Here is a 16,421-nt window from a genome sequence, read left to right as displayed (position 1 = left end):
TTCTATATGTCACAGCTAATAATTTCTACATCCTACATGATGAATAACTATATTCTTGATTATCTGCCAGTTATCTCATGCCATGTATTACCATGGTATTCCAAATTTGTTCTGTCTTCTCACAGACTATTATTGAAGCATCTGCAAATTTTCCCATTTTCCAGAAATCATTACTGTTAATGTAACCAGACGTCATTCCAGTTCTCAGTTGCATCCTGTTATAAGTGCCCTGGGCACTTCATTACTTCAAACACATAAGTGCACACTGCAGCATCCACGTAGTATGTTTCATTAAAAGCCATTAGCTATGCGTTGAATATACATGATGGCACCTTTGTATCAATTCAGTGATGTGCATTTAATGTGATCTTTTAAAATTTGTATCTTCTGTTGGATCATTTCATCTCCTAATTTGGTTGTTGTTAACTTTTTTTTGTACTCATGATCAACATCAATCTTACAGTAAAGATATTGTCATTTATTTCTTTCCAATTGTTAACATCTAATTTCCTCTTATCAGGATAGCTAGAAACCTGAATGCATGCAGCTGATGAACTTGAGTAGTTGAGCACTTGTCTCACGAACAGAATACTTTGAAGGAAATTCCAAATTGTTGGGGACCTTTACTAGTTGTCAGCAAAATAGTAAATAGAGTTGGGTAGAAGGAGGGAATGAATATGTTTGTATGATAAAGAAATGAAGCCAATCTCTTCACTGGAGAAGTGGAGAAACCCATAGCTTGACTGCCATTTTTCTCTATCGTGTGTGAATCAATCAAAGTGCTTGAACTTTGAACTGGACAAGCATCCCAAGGGGGAATATACTGACCGACCTGTTGGTTTGATGTGGGTGGCCTGAATTGTGCATTTGTTCATTGTGGCTACTGTTGGCTGTTTGAAGAATAGTATCCTCAGAAATGGCTTAGCTGATACAATTTCACTCTGAGATTTAACTACCATCATTTCAAGAGATTCCACTGTGAAAATCCCTTTACTGGAATGTTGCACGGAGCAAATTACAAAAGATGTATTTTGATGCTTAGTTTCATTCTTTAATAATTTCCTCACTTGTACTTTCTCCATATTGGTTAGTGTCTTCTTGTACTTTACAGGTGCTATTAAAATGACTTTTTTAAAATTTTATTTACAGCGTGGTAACAGCCCTTCCGGCCCAACGAGTCCGTGCCTCCCATTTTGAACCCAAATTAACCTACCCGTACGTCTTTGCAATGTGGGAGGAAACCGGAGCACCCGGAGGAAACCCACACAGACACAGGAGAACATACAAACTCCTTACAGACAGCGACGGGAATCGAACCCCGATTGCTGGCGCTGTAATAGCATCGCCTCCCCATATTGTTCTTGTAACAAAGAAACCTGTGAGACTTGTATGATTGTAACTCTGAAGCTGACAAATAGGATGTTGTAGACTTCACAATTTCCACAAGTCATATGACGAGAGAGGAATGAAGCTCTCAGAATGGCTACAATACTACAACTCTCGCCATTGTCCTCTGCTGCTATAAAAGAAGCATTAGATTGGATTCAGAAATTTCTTTTAGATGTGTCTAGCTTTCCTAATATTTGAATAAGGAATCAATAATTGGCACTGTGAACAAATACATTTTAAAGTGATTGGAATAGAATTTTGGCAGAATCTGGTGGTGGATGAGCAGTGACTGCCTTTCATGACATTCACAGACTTTTTATGGATTTTTTGTGATTAGAATTCCAGATAGTGTGATGGGCTCTGCAGGGCATCTAGAGCCTGGTGAGAAGGATCAACCTAATTAGATGGAAGAATGTATACTGAGGTTTCTCAGAGACTGAACCAGGAAATGATATTAGCACATGTAATTATGTACATAAAGCCAAATAGAGACAATTAGTGAGATGAAATAGATTTTAACAAAGTCAATTATGGCAATATTTAGAGTCTCCACCAAAACCTTAAAGCTGATGTATTGAGACCCCACAACTCTAAAAGTTAAGGGTAAGAGTCTTAGCAACCTGTCAGTATTTCAGAAAAGCAGAGGAAGCTAAATGGTAACTTTTTGGTTTCCATGTTTAATTGTGCTTGTGTGATTGCCAGAATTTTTTTGACTTGTCGGGAAAAGCCTAGTCAGTGTGCTTTCTTTTATTTAGGTTCCTCATCCAGAGTGGCGAAACTAGGAGAGCTGCAGTACTGAACACAGCTCCAGCAACCTGTGTTCAATACTGACCTCGGGTTCTGTCTGTGTGGAATTTGCACATTCTCCATGTGACCATGTGGGTTTCCTCCAGGTTCTGGTTTCCTTTCACAGTCCAGAGCCATGCAGGTTAATTGGCTGCTGTAAATGGCCTCCAGTGTACAAGTAAATGGCAGAATATCAGGGAGAGGGAGTGTTGATGGGAGTGTGGGGAGAATGAAAATGGGATTAGTGTAAAAAATGGCTGGTTGATGGTCAGGGCAGACTTGTTGGGCCAAAGAGCCTGTTTCCGTACTGTGTGACTGTATGACTCAATTTGCAAGTGCATGACTGATAGTAATGTGGATTTTACTGGTTGCACCTTTTTTCTCTTCCACTGTTTAATTTAATCTGCATGCTTTATCCCATTCTACAACGAGAGACCAGGCAAGAGATTTGTTTGTTTCTCTACAAATGTGAAGTGTAATTAAACAATCTCATTTTCATTTTTCCCATCAATCTGAGTGAAAGCTTCTGCCTCATTTCATTTTGCTGTCAATTTGGATGGCAGCATATGGTGCTGAATACTTCCCTTGTGTCATGTGTTGAGATTTTTTTTATGATCCTTCAAAGCATTTCTTTTGTATAAAGTAAATATTTTGCAGAGTTGTGCTTACATCTTGGGGAATGCTTAAAATGATTGAATGAATCATAGAAACTGTAAGACAAAAGAAGGGCATTTGGCCTATTATGTTTGTGCTGTCAGAAAAGGAGCTATCCAGTCTCACCCTCACTAGGTCCATAGCTATTGTTAATCAAAGGGTTTTAACTGCACATCCAAACAGTATTTAAATGTGATAAGACTTTTTGCCTCCAATGCTTCAGGCAATGAGTTCCAGATCCCTACCATCTTTTGGTTGGGGAACATTTTCCTTTTCTCTTTCACTGACTGTTCTACTAATGACTTTCGTTGCATGTCCCCCTTTTATTTTAATTCTTCTAAGGGGAAAAAAGCTGCTTCCTATTTACTCCTGTCCAGGCTTCTTATAATCTCAACACTTCGATCAAATCTCCCGTCAACCTTCCCTTACCTAACAATTATAGCACCTTACATTTAACCATCAAGTAGCATCATTATCAGCTTGGCAATAAAGACAGAGTTGGGTAAGATGCTGCTGTTTCTATCTGTTAGAAGCCAATCTGTAACCATGCCAGCCCATCCCCTGCCTAAGACTCTGGAAACCTTTCATATCCATTGAGGACGTAGCCAATAGTTCTCTGTCTATAATGCAATTTGCTTGATAATGCTTTACTTCACGCTCTCCGATGCCCATGTATCAATGTTGCTTTCCTGTTCTATTAATATCTACCCTAGTATCCAGTCAGTTTCAGGAAAGACGTTTCTTTGTTGTTTTCACATGTCCATTTCTCCTTCATTAATCTTTCTCATTTGCTTAGATTTCACACTTTCTAGTTTTATGGACTACTTCGTGTTGATTATCCCTTAGCCATTGTGTCATTTCCAAGTATTAATTTTTACGCTCCAATGAATATAGCTTATCCAGTTTGCAGCTAGTCAGCAACAATAAAAATTGTGGCAATATCAAAGCACTTATTAAACTTTCAACTATCATTATTGTGCTAATATTTTCTCTGATACATTAAAAGTAATTAGGCCACAATGCATTTGTCACTTTACTGATTTCTTTTTTAATGGCTTAAAATCTAATGTATTTACACTATGGAAAAAATTGCAACTGTGACTTTCATTTGGCAAAATGTTACATGAATAATGCTTTCAGATTTGTGGATCATGAAATTCTGCAGTAGGACGTAATGGTATGTATGGAAATTGCGCAGGATTAAGCAATACATTTTCATCATGTGTCGTATTCATTATCTTTAAGTTAAAATATTGAGGACCTAAAAACCCTAGATCAAAAGTGCAATCCAGTTTCAAAGTTCATTTCTCTCTTGTGACCACAGTGTTCACCATATAAGCAATCAATTTAATCAAAATCCTAATGACAGTTCTGACCCATCAAACTGAAATGTGAAGCATTTTAGCTTCTCCTAATATGACCCAACTACTTTACCTGACATCACAATTTACTTGTACCTTTGGGAATTTTGCAGGTCAATGGTACTGATACAGACTATGAATATGAAGAAATCACGCTGGAAAGGGTAAGAGAGCTATATTTTCTTAATTGGATATTTTCAGGTTGAAGGAGTTTTCATGAAAAATTCAATGAATTTGAACTAAATAGAAATGTATTTCATACTTCAATTTCTTTGATAATCATCTGCTAATTCATACACGTTTCTAAGCAAACCTCCACTGGCAACCGTTAGCATGACCTTGCCATAGCTAACGGTTATTCATCTGAGCATAAAGGGCATACCAACTGATATTGCCGACTACTAGTCTACTTCAAAATCTGGTTTATTATCATTGTCTTATAATGTGAAATTTGTTGTTTTGCACCGCAGTCCCATGCAGAGACACAAAAAACTATAAATTACAAAATAAATAGTGCAAAAAGAAGGAACAATGAGGTAGTGTTCATAGGTTCATGGACCATTCAGAAATCTGATGATGGAGGGGAAGAAGTTGTCCTGAATCGTTGAGTGTGGGTCTTCAGGCTCCTGTACCACCACCTTGACGATAGTAATGAGTCTGCTTACAAAATCTAGTAAAGTTTGAATAGTCGTGGTTGCAAAACCATTTAGAATTCGAGAGCAAAATTTGAAATACTTAGAATCTACTGAGATGTGATGTAATATTTTGTGAAACTAATGATTTGTTCTATGCACTTGATTTGCGCAACAGGAGATTCCGTTTTCTCTTGCTGCTTTGACTTTTGGTTAACAGATTGATGGCAGAATTTTGTTGTGCTTTCTCTAACTGATATGTGACCTTTGCACCAGGGGATTAGTAACTGATATCACTTTGAGCTTGTAGAATCATTCTGTAATTACCAGAAAATCTTTCAACAGCTATAATTATTTAATAGACTTGTATCTCAACAGCCCCTTTCCCATTTTCCTAACAAAAAAAATTTGTCATGCAGATGTACAATTGATATTTATAATGTTCTTTAAGGTGTTTTGAAACCCAAGTGGTATGATTTTACCTACTGTGACAAATCCACATATTTATTCTTCCTTGAAAAATTCTTTTTCATATGAGATGCTGAAAAAAGTGAGAAATAGTGCACAATTTTAGCTCATTCACCAAGTCCTTTTTCCAGGACTTGAAGGATGCCCTTGCTTTTGTTTCAACGTTGAACATTAATTAGTCATTTTTAACTGTATGGCAGAAAGAAAATGAGTTCCTAATCTCCAAATTGACAGTACCATATCGGTTTGCACCTTACCAGTCATCCTTGCCAGATATTCGGTCACATGCTGAGACAAATTATTTGACTAGTAAGAGTTAATCTCAGTATGAATCATTTCATTCTGAATTTTTGAGGATGGAGATCCTTGCTGATTTGTCATAGGATTTGAACTAAGTACTTTATCCAAGCTGTTATTTTAAGCCAGTTCTAACTATAAAACTGCTAAAAATTCTCAAGCTTTCAAAAATTCTGTGTACCTCAGGGGAAAATGTTTCATTGTATATAAGCTTAACAACAAAGAAGCTGACGCTCATGCAGATATTTGTTCCTTGACCTATTCTAATTCCTTTCAAGCATATGCAAAACCACTTGGTGGGATACTATATTAGTCTTTTCCCTGTGAAAAGTAGTTTAATGAATTAAAATAATGGTCACTCCCTTCAAACGGCCTACCGCCATACAACATCTCTTGTAGGTTTGTCCTGCTGGTGAAGCAGGATGTACTAAAGAATAAGATATCGATATGGGCTGACAATGCCAGACTGTTCTTTGGACTGCTCTACAAGTTAGGTAGAGGAGGTATTCTGCAGAATCAACCAAGATGGGTGCACATTGCTGCACCAGAATCTAATGCCGAGGCCAAAAGCAGCCTAGCCACCTTCTACATGTTTGGTTTTGACAGAGATTTTGATATTGCTTAGTGCTTGTTCAGCCACTTCAGGGCTCTGTTAAGAGTCAACAACATTATTGTGAATCTGGTCTCGCATACAGAGCAGTCTGGGTGGAGGCAGGTTTCATTCTCCAAAGGATGGCAGAGAACCAGATGAGTTTTAGTGACAATCCAGTTGTTACCATGACCAATATAGATTTTACACCATAATTCTAGTTATTTAATTATGTAATTATTTCATTTGGTTTAAATTCTCTTGTGACTTCAGTGGGATTTGAACTCAATTCTTCAGATCATTAGTCTAGGCTTCTGAAGTAAAGTTCCTTGTAGTTAGGGTGAAAGTTTTGTTTCTATATTAATTTCTATCAGTGCTGTCAGAACAATTCTGTGTTGTCTGAAGAGCAACATTTTTTCCTTACAGTTCTTTGATATTATGAAGTAATTTTAAGAAGTATTTTTCCTCAATAATTTTGCTGCTGACAGACCATTGCTATCAGGATCAAGATTTTGTCAACTAGGGCCATAATTTACCAGCAAAATTAGAAACACGGTTGGTCTACTTGTAGATTTCACCCTTTAGTGATAAATTGTCGTATTATTTCAGTTCCCTACGCCAATCATAGAATGTGAAGTGCACTTTAGCACAATATTTTAATGTCATTCCACCAGAATTAGCAATCAATTTTTAAGTTTCCCTTCAGGAGGCCAACCATTTTATCCAGTAAATCGAACTAATTAAGCTTTCTCCTCCAATAGAAAGAGTTGTTAATTCAACATTAGAGGTCATGCTGCAGTTAATTACCCTGCAACACTCAGCAGCAGCGAACAGATGCCCCAAGTCTGAATCCAAATATTTGACATAAAAACAGCAGTTAAGTTATTCCATTATGTCAATAAAAAGTATTAATTCAAACCAATGAAATCACTATTTTGTTTTGCATCTGGCCATAAGCAAACATGATCAATTACTGTAAAGTGAAGACAAAAATTTAGTCTCAAATGGCTCATTTTATATTCAGCTCAGATGCCAAATTGGGTCCACATTCAATTATGTGGGATGGTAAAGTGCAGTGTTTAGGTCCCAACACATTCTGTGTTGCGTGCTAAGGAAATATTGTTGTCTTCAGTAGGCAATTCCACTGGCAACACTGAATCGTTCCTAACATTGAATCAAGACTTGTGGCATTTCATGGCATGAGATCAAACAAGCAAAGAAGCTTCCTGCTCATTACTGCTGCTCTTCCCTGGTGGAAAGAAGAGCAGTATTCCAACATGTTCAGTACATTTTGGATAAACATTCAGGATGAGAAGGGCACAGAATTTACTCTGGGTGGGGTCTCAAATGTTCTTCACTAGGGTTGGCTTGAAAGCATCACCAGTGACAAAGCTGGTCAAATTCTGAAAGACCTACTAAGTACCACCACCACATGCACTGCAGTAATTCAGGAAGATGGCTAAATTCTCATTTGACTTTGTGCTTTAAGGCATCAAGGGTCTTGATTCATTGTTTGGAAATCCAAGGATCACCACCACCAATTGGATGACATTTAAGGATGGGTAACAAATGCTGGGCTTGCCAGCGACACCCAGATCCCATTAATGAAAAGCAATATACAGTGTTTTAAATATATGCATTGTCTCAGGGAAACTTTTGTTAGGTGTAAATTATTTTTGCAGATTCGTTGCTGAAATGCATCGAGCTTTTTCATGAAATGGTCAGGGTGAGTGTTTGGGGGAGACACAAAGACATGAACATGATTTGTTTTCAGCGGCAATCAAAGTTATTTTGCATTTGCCACTGGGTACATACAGCACACTTCCCTTCTAGGATTCTAGGATCCTTAGGATTCTAAGGATTTGCAAGAACAATGCATTGGAATTTGATGTTTTACTGGGATTTCTAGTTTTAGTTGAGTTTGTATTTTATTATTTCTGTAAGAATTCTCATTTGTGACCATGAAATTTGTCTGAGTCAAGAATACTAGTTTGCGTTTTCCTTTTGGTGAACACAAATCTGGCTCCTCAGCCGGCCCTGTCATTCGATATGATCACAAGCTGGTCTACTCCAGGTCTCAACTCCTCTTCTGTGCCAGATAGCCCATAGCCTTCAATCCCCTGAACTTTCAAAATTAATCTACCCCCTCTTTAATGCTTCCAATGATCTAGTTAGAATCAAGAAAAATTTAGAATTTTTATGGCATATCTGTTTCTGCTGGCAAAGTAATGAAAATGTTGGAAATACTCAGCAGGTCAGATGACCTTTGTGGAGAGAAGAGTTGTCGCATTTAGTCAAAGGCCTTTCATTGGAGCCATGCATTGATTAGCTAATTTAAAACATCATTGACCTGAAATCTTAGCAGCTTCGCTCTCCACAGATGCTTCCTGACTTGTTCAGTACTTCCAGCATTTTGTTTTTATTTAAATAAAATGAAAAATGAAACCTTTACTGACTAGTTTTCTCCCATGTGTTTAGCACACAATTTTTATGCTTGATCTTCTGTGTTTGCTCTTATACAGGGAAATTCTGGCCTCGGATTCAGCATTGCAGGTGGTACTGATAATCCACACATTGGTGATGATCCAAGTATATTCATTACAAAAATCATTGCAGGAGGTGCAGCTGCACAGGATGGAAGACTGCGGTAAGTCTCATTGGGATGCATTGCTGATTGCAAAACGAACATTCATTCAGTCAAGTGTGTTCTTGAAATTGCATTAATGGGTGTACAAAAGAAGTTATCACCAGTTCCCCAGCTGTTGTTGAGATGTAGCCTTTGTGCTTTATGGCAGACAGAAAACTTCAGATGTTAATGATATTAACTGTAGCCACTAGAATTCATAATTAGTGCAAAAGCATAGTTGAACTTGTGAACAGCTCTAACAACAACAGGAGATGCACCATTCAGAAGAGTCTGCACAAATGCAGTTCCTCACTTCAACTTTAATGCTCCTTTTTCAAAAAAAAGCTAATTATTAGGAGTATCCAGAAGACTTGTATTACTGTATCACAGCACAGAGAATGAATTTCTGCAGACTGTGAACTTGAAAATAGCCTTCACAATCACATTTCAACTTGAGGACTAATTTAATCTTAAAAGCGAGTAAAACACTGTCCATATATTATCTGTGGCCTCAGCTGGACAAAAAAACACCTTGGTTCAAGAATAGTATACTTTGTATTGCATTATTTGACATGCCTGTGTGTATAACACTACCTGCTGTCTGACCATTGTGAGTAGTGCCAGAGGGATCACCAATATCTGTCAGTTTTCCTACAGAATGAGATTCTGTTTTGTATGAGTAGGAATATTGTCAAATAGCATCTAGTTTGTATCTCTTGGGGCAGGAAAACATAATAGCTATAAGTTCTTGCCTACAAATCCTGACTTTGTTGGATTGACATGTCAGTTTGGATGTTCTCAGACATTGGGAATCTGAATCTATGGAGAAGCAGAGAGATTTGGCTATCAATGTGTGCATCACTAAAAATCTGGAAAGGCACTGAAAACAGCAGAGGCGAATGGAGTAGTTATCTCGAGGGAACTGGAATATTAGGGCTTGGAAGTTGAGGTTTAGTTGTATGGAGTCTTCATCAGACCTCATTTGGTATATAGTGTTCAGCTCTGAGCACAGCTCGTCAGGATGGATATATCATTCTTGGTGGGAATGCAGAGCAGATTCACCAGAACCATATACAATCCACTGGAAGAACTCAGCAGGTCGAGCAATATCTGTGGGAGGGAAGGAACTGTCAACGTTTTCGGGTCAAGACCCTGCATCAGAACTTCCGACCTGAAACGTTCGACAGTTCCTTCCCTCCCACAGATGCTGCTTAACCTGCTAGTTCATCCAGCAGATTGTTTGTTGTTCCAGATTCCAGCCTCTGCAGTCTCTTGTGTCTTCTCCAGAACTGTAGTGGGCTTTAATGCTTTAAATTATGAAGGCAGTTTCTGTTCCTTTTCAGTATAGTAAATTGAGGGATGATCTAATTGAAGACTTCAAAAATAGATTAAATACAAAAAAGAGACAATTGCAAAAGACAAATGCTTTCCATGAATTCTCCTTCTATGCTTTCTGCTCAAATCCTCACCTACCCCTCTGGACTCGTTCCTGTCTGATTGCAATCTATAACAATATTTTATAAAAGATCTACTGGTGCAATTGAAATGGAGTTGTCCATTTCCCTATCTGCAGAATTTTGGAACAAATGTAGGTGTTACCCCTGAATTTTAGATGATAGTTAATTTAGTGCAAAGATGCCCCAATCTCATCTCACATTTTGTGTTCCATATTGAGAAAGCTTTCATGTATTCTCTCTGAGACCTTATGGCTAAAGTTCACAGCTCAATGTAATTATAACAATTTGAAAGTTTTTCCATCACAAGTTAATACATAGAATGTTTGTAATATTTCTTCTTCTCTCTTGAGGTTGTTTCCTTGGATGATGTGATTTATCCTAATCCAGTCTAAACGAACATGAATGACAAATACCAATATTAAATATATTGTATCCATCATTGTTTCATGCACTGCCTGGGGATATAGGAGTCAGGTTATAAATGAGCTAGATGGGAGCCAGCTGTTTAGCTTCCGCACCTTTTCAAGTGTGTGCTGTTTCATATTTGACACATTAATGGTGGAACTGACCACTTTTACCAGAAGAATAACATCCTCGTTTTATTATTTATACTCATTAAACTTTGAACTTTAATGGCAAAGCAAGGACCTACAATGATTCATAAATTCTATATGACAATGTGACAAAGCTGAACTCCAGAATAATTGAGACACAAGAGACTGCAGATGTTGGAATCTGGAGCAGCACACAAAACGTCAGAGGAACATGGTTGGTCAGGCAGGATCTATGGAGGGAAATGGGCAGTCGGCATTTCAGGTTGAGACCCTTAATCTGAACGGAAAGATAGAGGGGAGATGCCAGTATCCTCCACCTTTTTATACTGGCTAATTTTCCAGGCACATGAAGGGTCTCAACCCAAAACGGTGACTTTCCATTTCCCTCCATAAACGCTGCCTGGCCTGCTGAGTTCCTCCAGCTTTTTGTGTTGCACCAGGAAAATCAAGTCACTTAAGTTCTATGTATAAGGTCATACACAGGGTTCCTTGAGCACAGAAGAACTACCATCCATAGGAAGAATTGGGAGCTTGAATCATGGAATGGCCATTCAGCCCATATTACCTGCTCTGGATCTCTATCAAAGAAACTTGCTAGATCCAACTGTTGGCCTCTTCTCCATGGCTTTGCCAATTTTTCTTCCTTGTATATTGACCCAACTTTCTTTTGAAACCCACAATGGAACCTGCATCCTCCACATCTGCAGGCAAGCATTCCAGATTCCAGTTGCAGCCTCTAATCCTTGAGCCCCTATCATCAGGAACAGCCTCCTACTATCTACTTTGTCCTGATCTTCCTCCATTTTATGTACTTGCATTAAATCTCTCCTCATCCTTTTTTTAAAGTCCCAGGTTTTCTAATCTGTCCTTGTAACTGTGATCCTTCATCCTGAGAAATATTCTTGTAAATCTTTGCTCAACCTCCCTAATGCCTTTGCATCCTTCCTATAATGAAGCAACATGAACAGAACACAATACTGTAGTTGAGGTTGGACCAGTTTTTCAAGTTTCAATCTGACTTCCCTGCTTTTATACTTCGACTTTTTTTTTGCTAAAACCTTATTAAACATTTCTCAGCCTGCCCTGCCACTTTCAGTGACTTGTCCATCCATAACCCGTGATTGAAATTGGTCTTCAGCAGTGGACAGGGAATATCAGCATGGCATTAAACAAAAAAATCATGATTTGTAATCAGCCCATTTTATGCTGCTGGCAAAGACCAATTTAATTCCCTGTATTTTTTTAAAATTATGTTAATGTATTTGTATTGATTTGTTTACCACTGAGCCTTCTGTACAAAACACACTAGCAAAGTACAGAAAGCTGTTCAAATCTTGGAAATGTTCACAATTAGCTGAAAGGTGTCCCCAAAAAAATCCCTGTGAGTTATTCTAAAATTCCAACACTTGTTCCACTGTCAATGGTGCAGTACTACAAAAAATTTAGTTGCAATACTGCTTTTTTCCATGGCAATTCAATATTCCTTGTTTCCTCGTTTCATTTTCAACCACATCTATTAACTGTACCCCTCGGTTTTTATTTCCTTTCATTATTTATTTCTAGCACAAAAAAACTGAGTCATGAGCCATTTTGCAAGAGTAACCATTTGTTAAAGTTTTGTTTACAACTTTTTTTGAAAGAAAACTGCATTCTGTCCAGCTTGCAGCTTGCTTCAGTGTCTGTCTTTTTACGTCTAGGGTGAATGACTGCATCCTTCGAGTAAATGATGTAGATGTAAGGGAAGTAACACACAGTAAAGCAGTAGAAGCTTTAAAAGAGGCCGGATCGATTGTGAGATTATACGTGCGGAGAAGGAAACCAGTCACAGAAAAAATCTTAGAGATAAAGCTAGTTAAAGGGCCAAAAGGTAGGTTCTACATTTTTTTTTAAACGTAAAAAGCTGTTGAATCTTCACAGGCTGCACACATTAAAGAAATTGTTCATCAATTAGCTCTGGTTCTCTTTGCTTCTTTCCTCTGAAGTAATTTCCCATATGTGGGCATGAAGCTGGATAGCTACAGCAATGCACTGTAGATTCTCTCAGCTGAGGAATCTGTGTTGTGGGTAAATGCAATGTACAATTTTGATCCAGCCCTTGGGAGACCTTCTGCAGAACATTTTGACAACCGATAATTAGCTTAATACATCTGAGTTGGTTGGAGAGTCTAGGTTTGTTTTCTCAGGATGTGAAGATTCAGGGAAGATGCTGTTCAAGTATTCAAGATGCTTCATGTAAAACATGAAACACAAGGTGACTGCTGATACGTTCAAGGTTGCTATAACTAACTCAAACTGAGAATTGACCCAAAAGGAGAATAGGAACATGCACAAGAGAAGGCCATTCACTTGTATCATGGCAAATCTGTACAACAATGCCATGATACAAGTGAATGACCTTCTCTTGTGCATGTTCCCATTCCCTTTTCAAATATCCCTTGAAAGCGTTCCATTTTCAAATATCCCTTCATATCTCTATCCCACAAAATTATGTGGGACATTTCAATTTGCCTGACATGTTGGGTACCATCTAAGAATAAGGTGGGTGTGCTCCATGGGACCATTGTAGGAAGTACACAGTATTAGGCGAGCCCAGACAAAGATATCAAGGCAGACAAATTCAGGTTTGGAGTGCAGAGTGCAACAAGCAAAGCTGATGAACGCAGGCGCAAGCACAATGTGTGAATATAATGTAACTGAAATGCGACTCAAAATAAGGCACGTCTGGGAAATTAATATTCTGAGAGGAAATGTGTTCAGATGAGATGGGGGAGGAAGCAAAGGTGACATTTAAGAAGAGCAGCAGGGCTAAGCCAGGAAACTGCAGGCCGTTGAGCCTTGCATCGATGGTGGGAAAGTTATTTGAAGGGATTCTGGGGGATGGGATTTATTTGCATTGGGAAAGGCAAGGACTGTTCAGGGATAGTCAGCATGGCTTTGTGCTTGGGAAATCGTGTCTCACAAAGTTAATTGAGGTTTTTTGAAGAGGTGACCAAGAGGATTGAAGAAAGCAGGATGATAGACATGATCTACATGGGCTTTAGCAAGGCCTTTGACAAGATCCCTCATGGTAGGCTGATTTGGAAGGTTAGATCACATGGGATCCAGTGTGAGCTGGTCAACGGGATGCAAAATTGGCTTGGTAGAAGGAGACAGAGTGCTAGTGGACAGATGTTTTTCAGATTGGAGGCCTGTGACCAGTGGTGTGCCACAGGAACCAGTGCTGGGTCCTTTGTTGTTTGTCATATATTAATAATTTGGATGAGAATGTAGGTGGCATAATTATTAAGTTTGTGGGTGGTACTGAAACTGATGGGACAGTGGACAACGAAGAAGGTTGTCAAATTCTGGAGGGCATAAGCTTTAAGGTGAGAGGGGAAAAGTTGAAAGGAGATGTGTGGAACAGTTGGTGCCTGTAATGCGCTGCCAGGGGTGGTGGTGAAAGAAGTACTGTTGTGGTGTTTGAGGTGCGTGAATATGCAGGGAATTGAGGGACATGGGTCATGTGCAGGCAGAAAGGATTAGTTTAATTTGACATTGTGGTCTGCATAGACACCATGGGCCGAAGGGCCTATCCCTGTGTTGTGCTGTTCTATGGGGCGGTGGTTGGAGTTGATGGGAATGTGGGCAGAATAAATGCTATTAATGCAGGATGAGTTTAAATGGGTTTTTGATGGTTGGCACAGATTAGGTTGGCTGTATGACTCTGATTCTAATTTTTTTGCTTTGTATTTTGTTGGGATATCAGCACTCGTCATCAAGCTGTACTCGTCTCCCAAAGAACTTGTTAGAAAACATTTTGTATCTAGTAATATAAGAATGAGGAGTTAGTGCTAATGAAAGTCAAAATGGAAGGTGATGAATAAATGCAAACCTGCAAATGCATTTGTAAACATTCCTCTGGAAATGTTAAGTTCATAGAGTATGTAATTGCACAATGATCATATTGAGAGTTATTGATCTGTGCCGTACTGGCTTAGGAAATGTCTTGTGGCTGTTTGAATAATTTCTCTTCCCCTCACCCAAACACAAATTTTCTAGTTTAATTGAAATATGAATTGTATTCCTTTTTTTATTATTCCCCAAAAGGTCTTGGTTTCAGTATAGCTGGAGGTGTAGGAAACCAGCACATTCCAGGAGATAACAGCATCTACGTAACCAAAATCATTGAAGGAGGGGCAGCACATAAAGACGGCCGGCTGCAGATAGGCGACAAAATTCTGGCAGTAAGTTTTTAGTGTATTTTCTGTGAATCGTAAACAAAATTTGGTCTGTAAAACTATGACGAGGCTGTGTCAGGTCAGAGGTTGTTTGAATGCTTCGGTCACAGGGATGACTGACACTTTTCTGTTACCTGTTAAGCAATTGCATTAACAATTAAGGGGAGGTTAGTATAAAGGAGAAAGCAAAATGGTGGCTCCTTTTCCTAGTATGGAAGTATATTCTTCTAAAGACATAAATTGAACAACTGCATAGCTCCGAAAAGGAACAATTGGGTATATGTTGGAGACCATCTGTACTTTTTTTTAATTCAGATTTATTCAAATACAGTCCAGATCAAAGGCTAACATTTGATTATGATGTCCCGCAAAGCATTTATGACAGCCAGAAAAAAGGACCTGATGAAGTACAATGACCAGATTGTCTTCGACCCAGCCCATTGCCTGGACTCGATACTCAGTACTTGCCAGAGAATTTTAATCGATTTAGGTTTTTTTTCATAAAGCACATTAAAGTAATTAATAATAAAGGAATGAAATCATTTGTCTATACATTAAAAAAAATGCAGATGATGTAAATCTGAAATAAAAACAGAAAATGCTGGAAACACTCAGGTCATGTAACATCTGTTGAAAGAGAAATTGTTGATGATTCGTGTCAGAGACCATTGGTCAGGGCTGGGAGAGAGAAAATAAGTTTTTGGTTGCAGAGAAGGTGGGGAGGGGTGGGGAGGATAAAGGGAATATCTTTAGGGTGAGTCCAGTGTGTAAATTTAGGAGTTAGGGGCAGATTATGCTTTGTTTGTCTTAAACATTGCTAATAGCAGGGGCGAGGGACATGCCCAACAGGCCAGGCTCTACTAGTAGAGAGACAAAAACTGAGCCAAAATCAGAGATCGATGAGCAGAAATAGTCTGTTCAGATACAAACAGTGAGTTAGGAAAGCTGTTTATTTCTAAGTTGCCTTTTCTGCCTGTTTGTATCAGAACAGGCCATTTCTGCCTGTCATCCATCTGATTTTGACTCAGTTTTTCTTTCTACTAGTACAGCCTGGCTGGCTGACCATGTTCCACAGCCCCTTCTGCTAACAACATTTAACACAGAAGCATAATCTGCCTCCAACTACCACATTTATTCATTTGTTCTCAGAGACATTTCCTTTGATCTACCCATCTCTCCCCCACATTCACTGCAACTGAAACTAACTTATTTTCTCTCTTTCCCAATTCTAACAAAGGGTCTCTGACGTGAAGCGTTAACTTTCTTTCTCTTTGCCTGACCTGCTGAGTGTTTCTAGTGTTTTCTGTTTTTACCTGCCCTTTTTCCATAGGTTTGGTGATCCCATTCAAATGTTCAGGTTGCCATTCACATGCTAGCCCTTCCTGGCATAA

The 16,421-nt window shown here is 38.6% G+C and overlaps 1 protein-coding gene across 14 annotated transcripts in view; it reads left to right on the top strand.

The window, feature by feature from the left end:
* Positions 1-16,421, top strand: part of LOC127571818 (disks large homolog 1-like) — a 339,770-nt gene that overhangs the window by 220,541 nt on the left and 102,808 nt on the right. For all 14 annotated transcript variants that reach the window (XM_052018549.1, XM_052018544.1, XM_052018548.1 and 11 more), the window contains 4 exons: positions 4,304-4,354; positions 8,699-8,823; positions 12,511-12,680; positions 14,900-15,036. In XM_052018549.1, the coding sequence (XP_051874509.1) occupies positions 4,304-4,354; positions 8,699-8,823; positions 12,511-12,680; positions 14,900-15,036 (483 nt within the window). The remainder of the gene's footprint in view (positions 1-4,303; positions 4,355-8,698; positions 8,824-12,510; positions 12,681-14,899; positions 15,037-16,421) is intronic.

Source organism: Pristis pectinata, chromosome 6 (assembly GCF_009764475.1).
Source record: "Pristis pectinata isolate sPriPec2 chromosome 6, sPriPec2.1.pri, whole genome shotgun sequence".
In the NCBI taxonomy this organism is placed as follows: domain Eukaryota; kingdom Metazoa; phylum Chordata; class Chondrichthyes; order Rhinopristiformes; family Pristidae; genus Pristis; species Pristis pectinata.
This window is presented reverse-complemented; position numbering and strand designations above follow the sequence as displayed.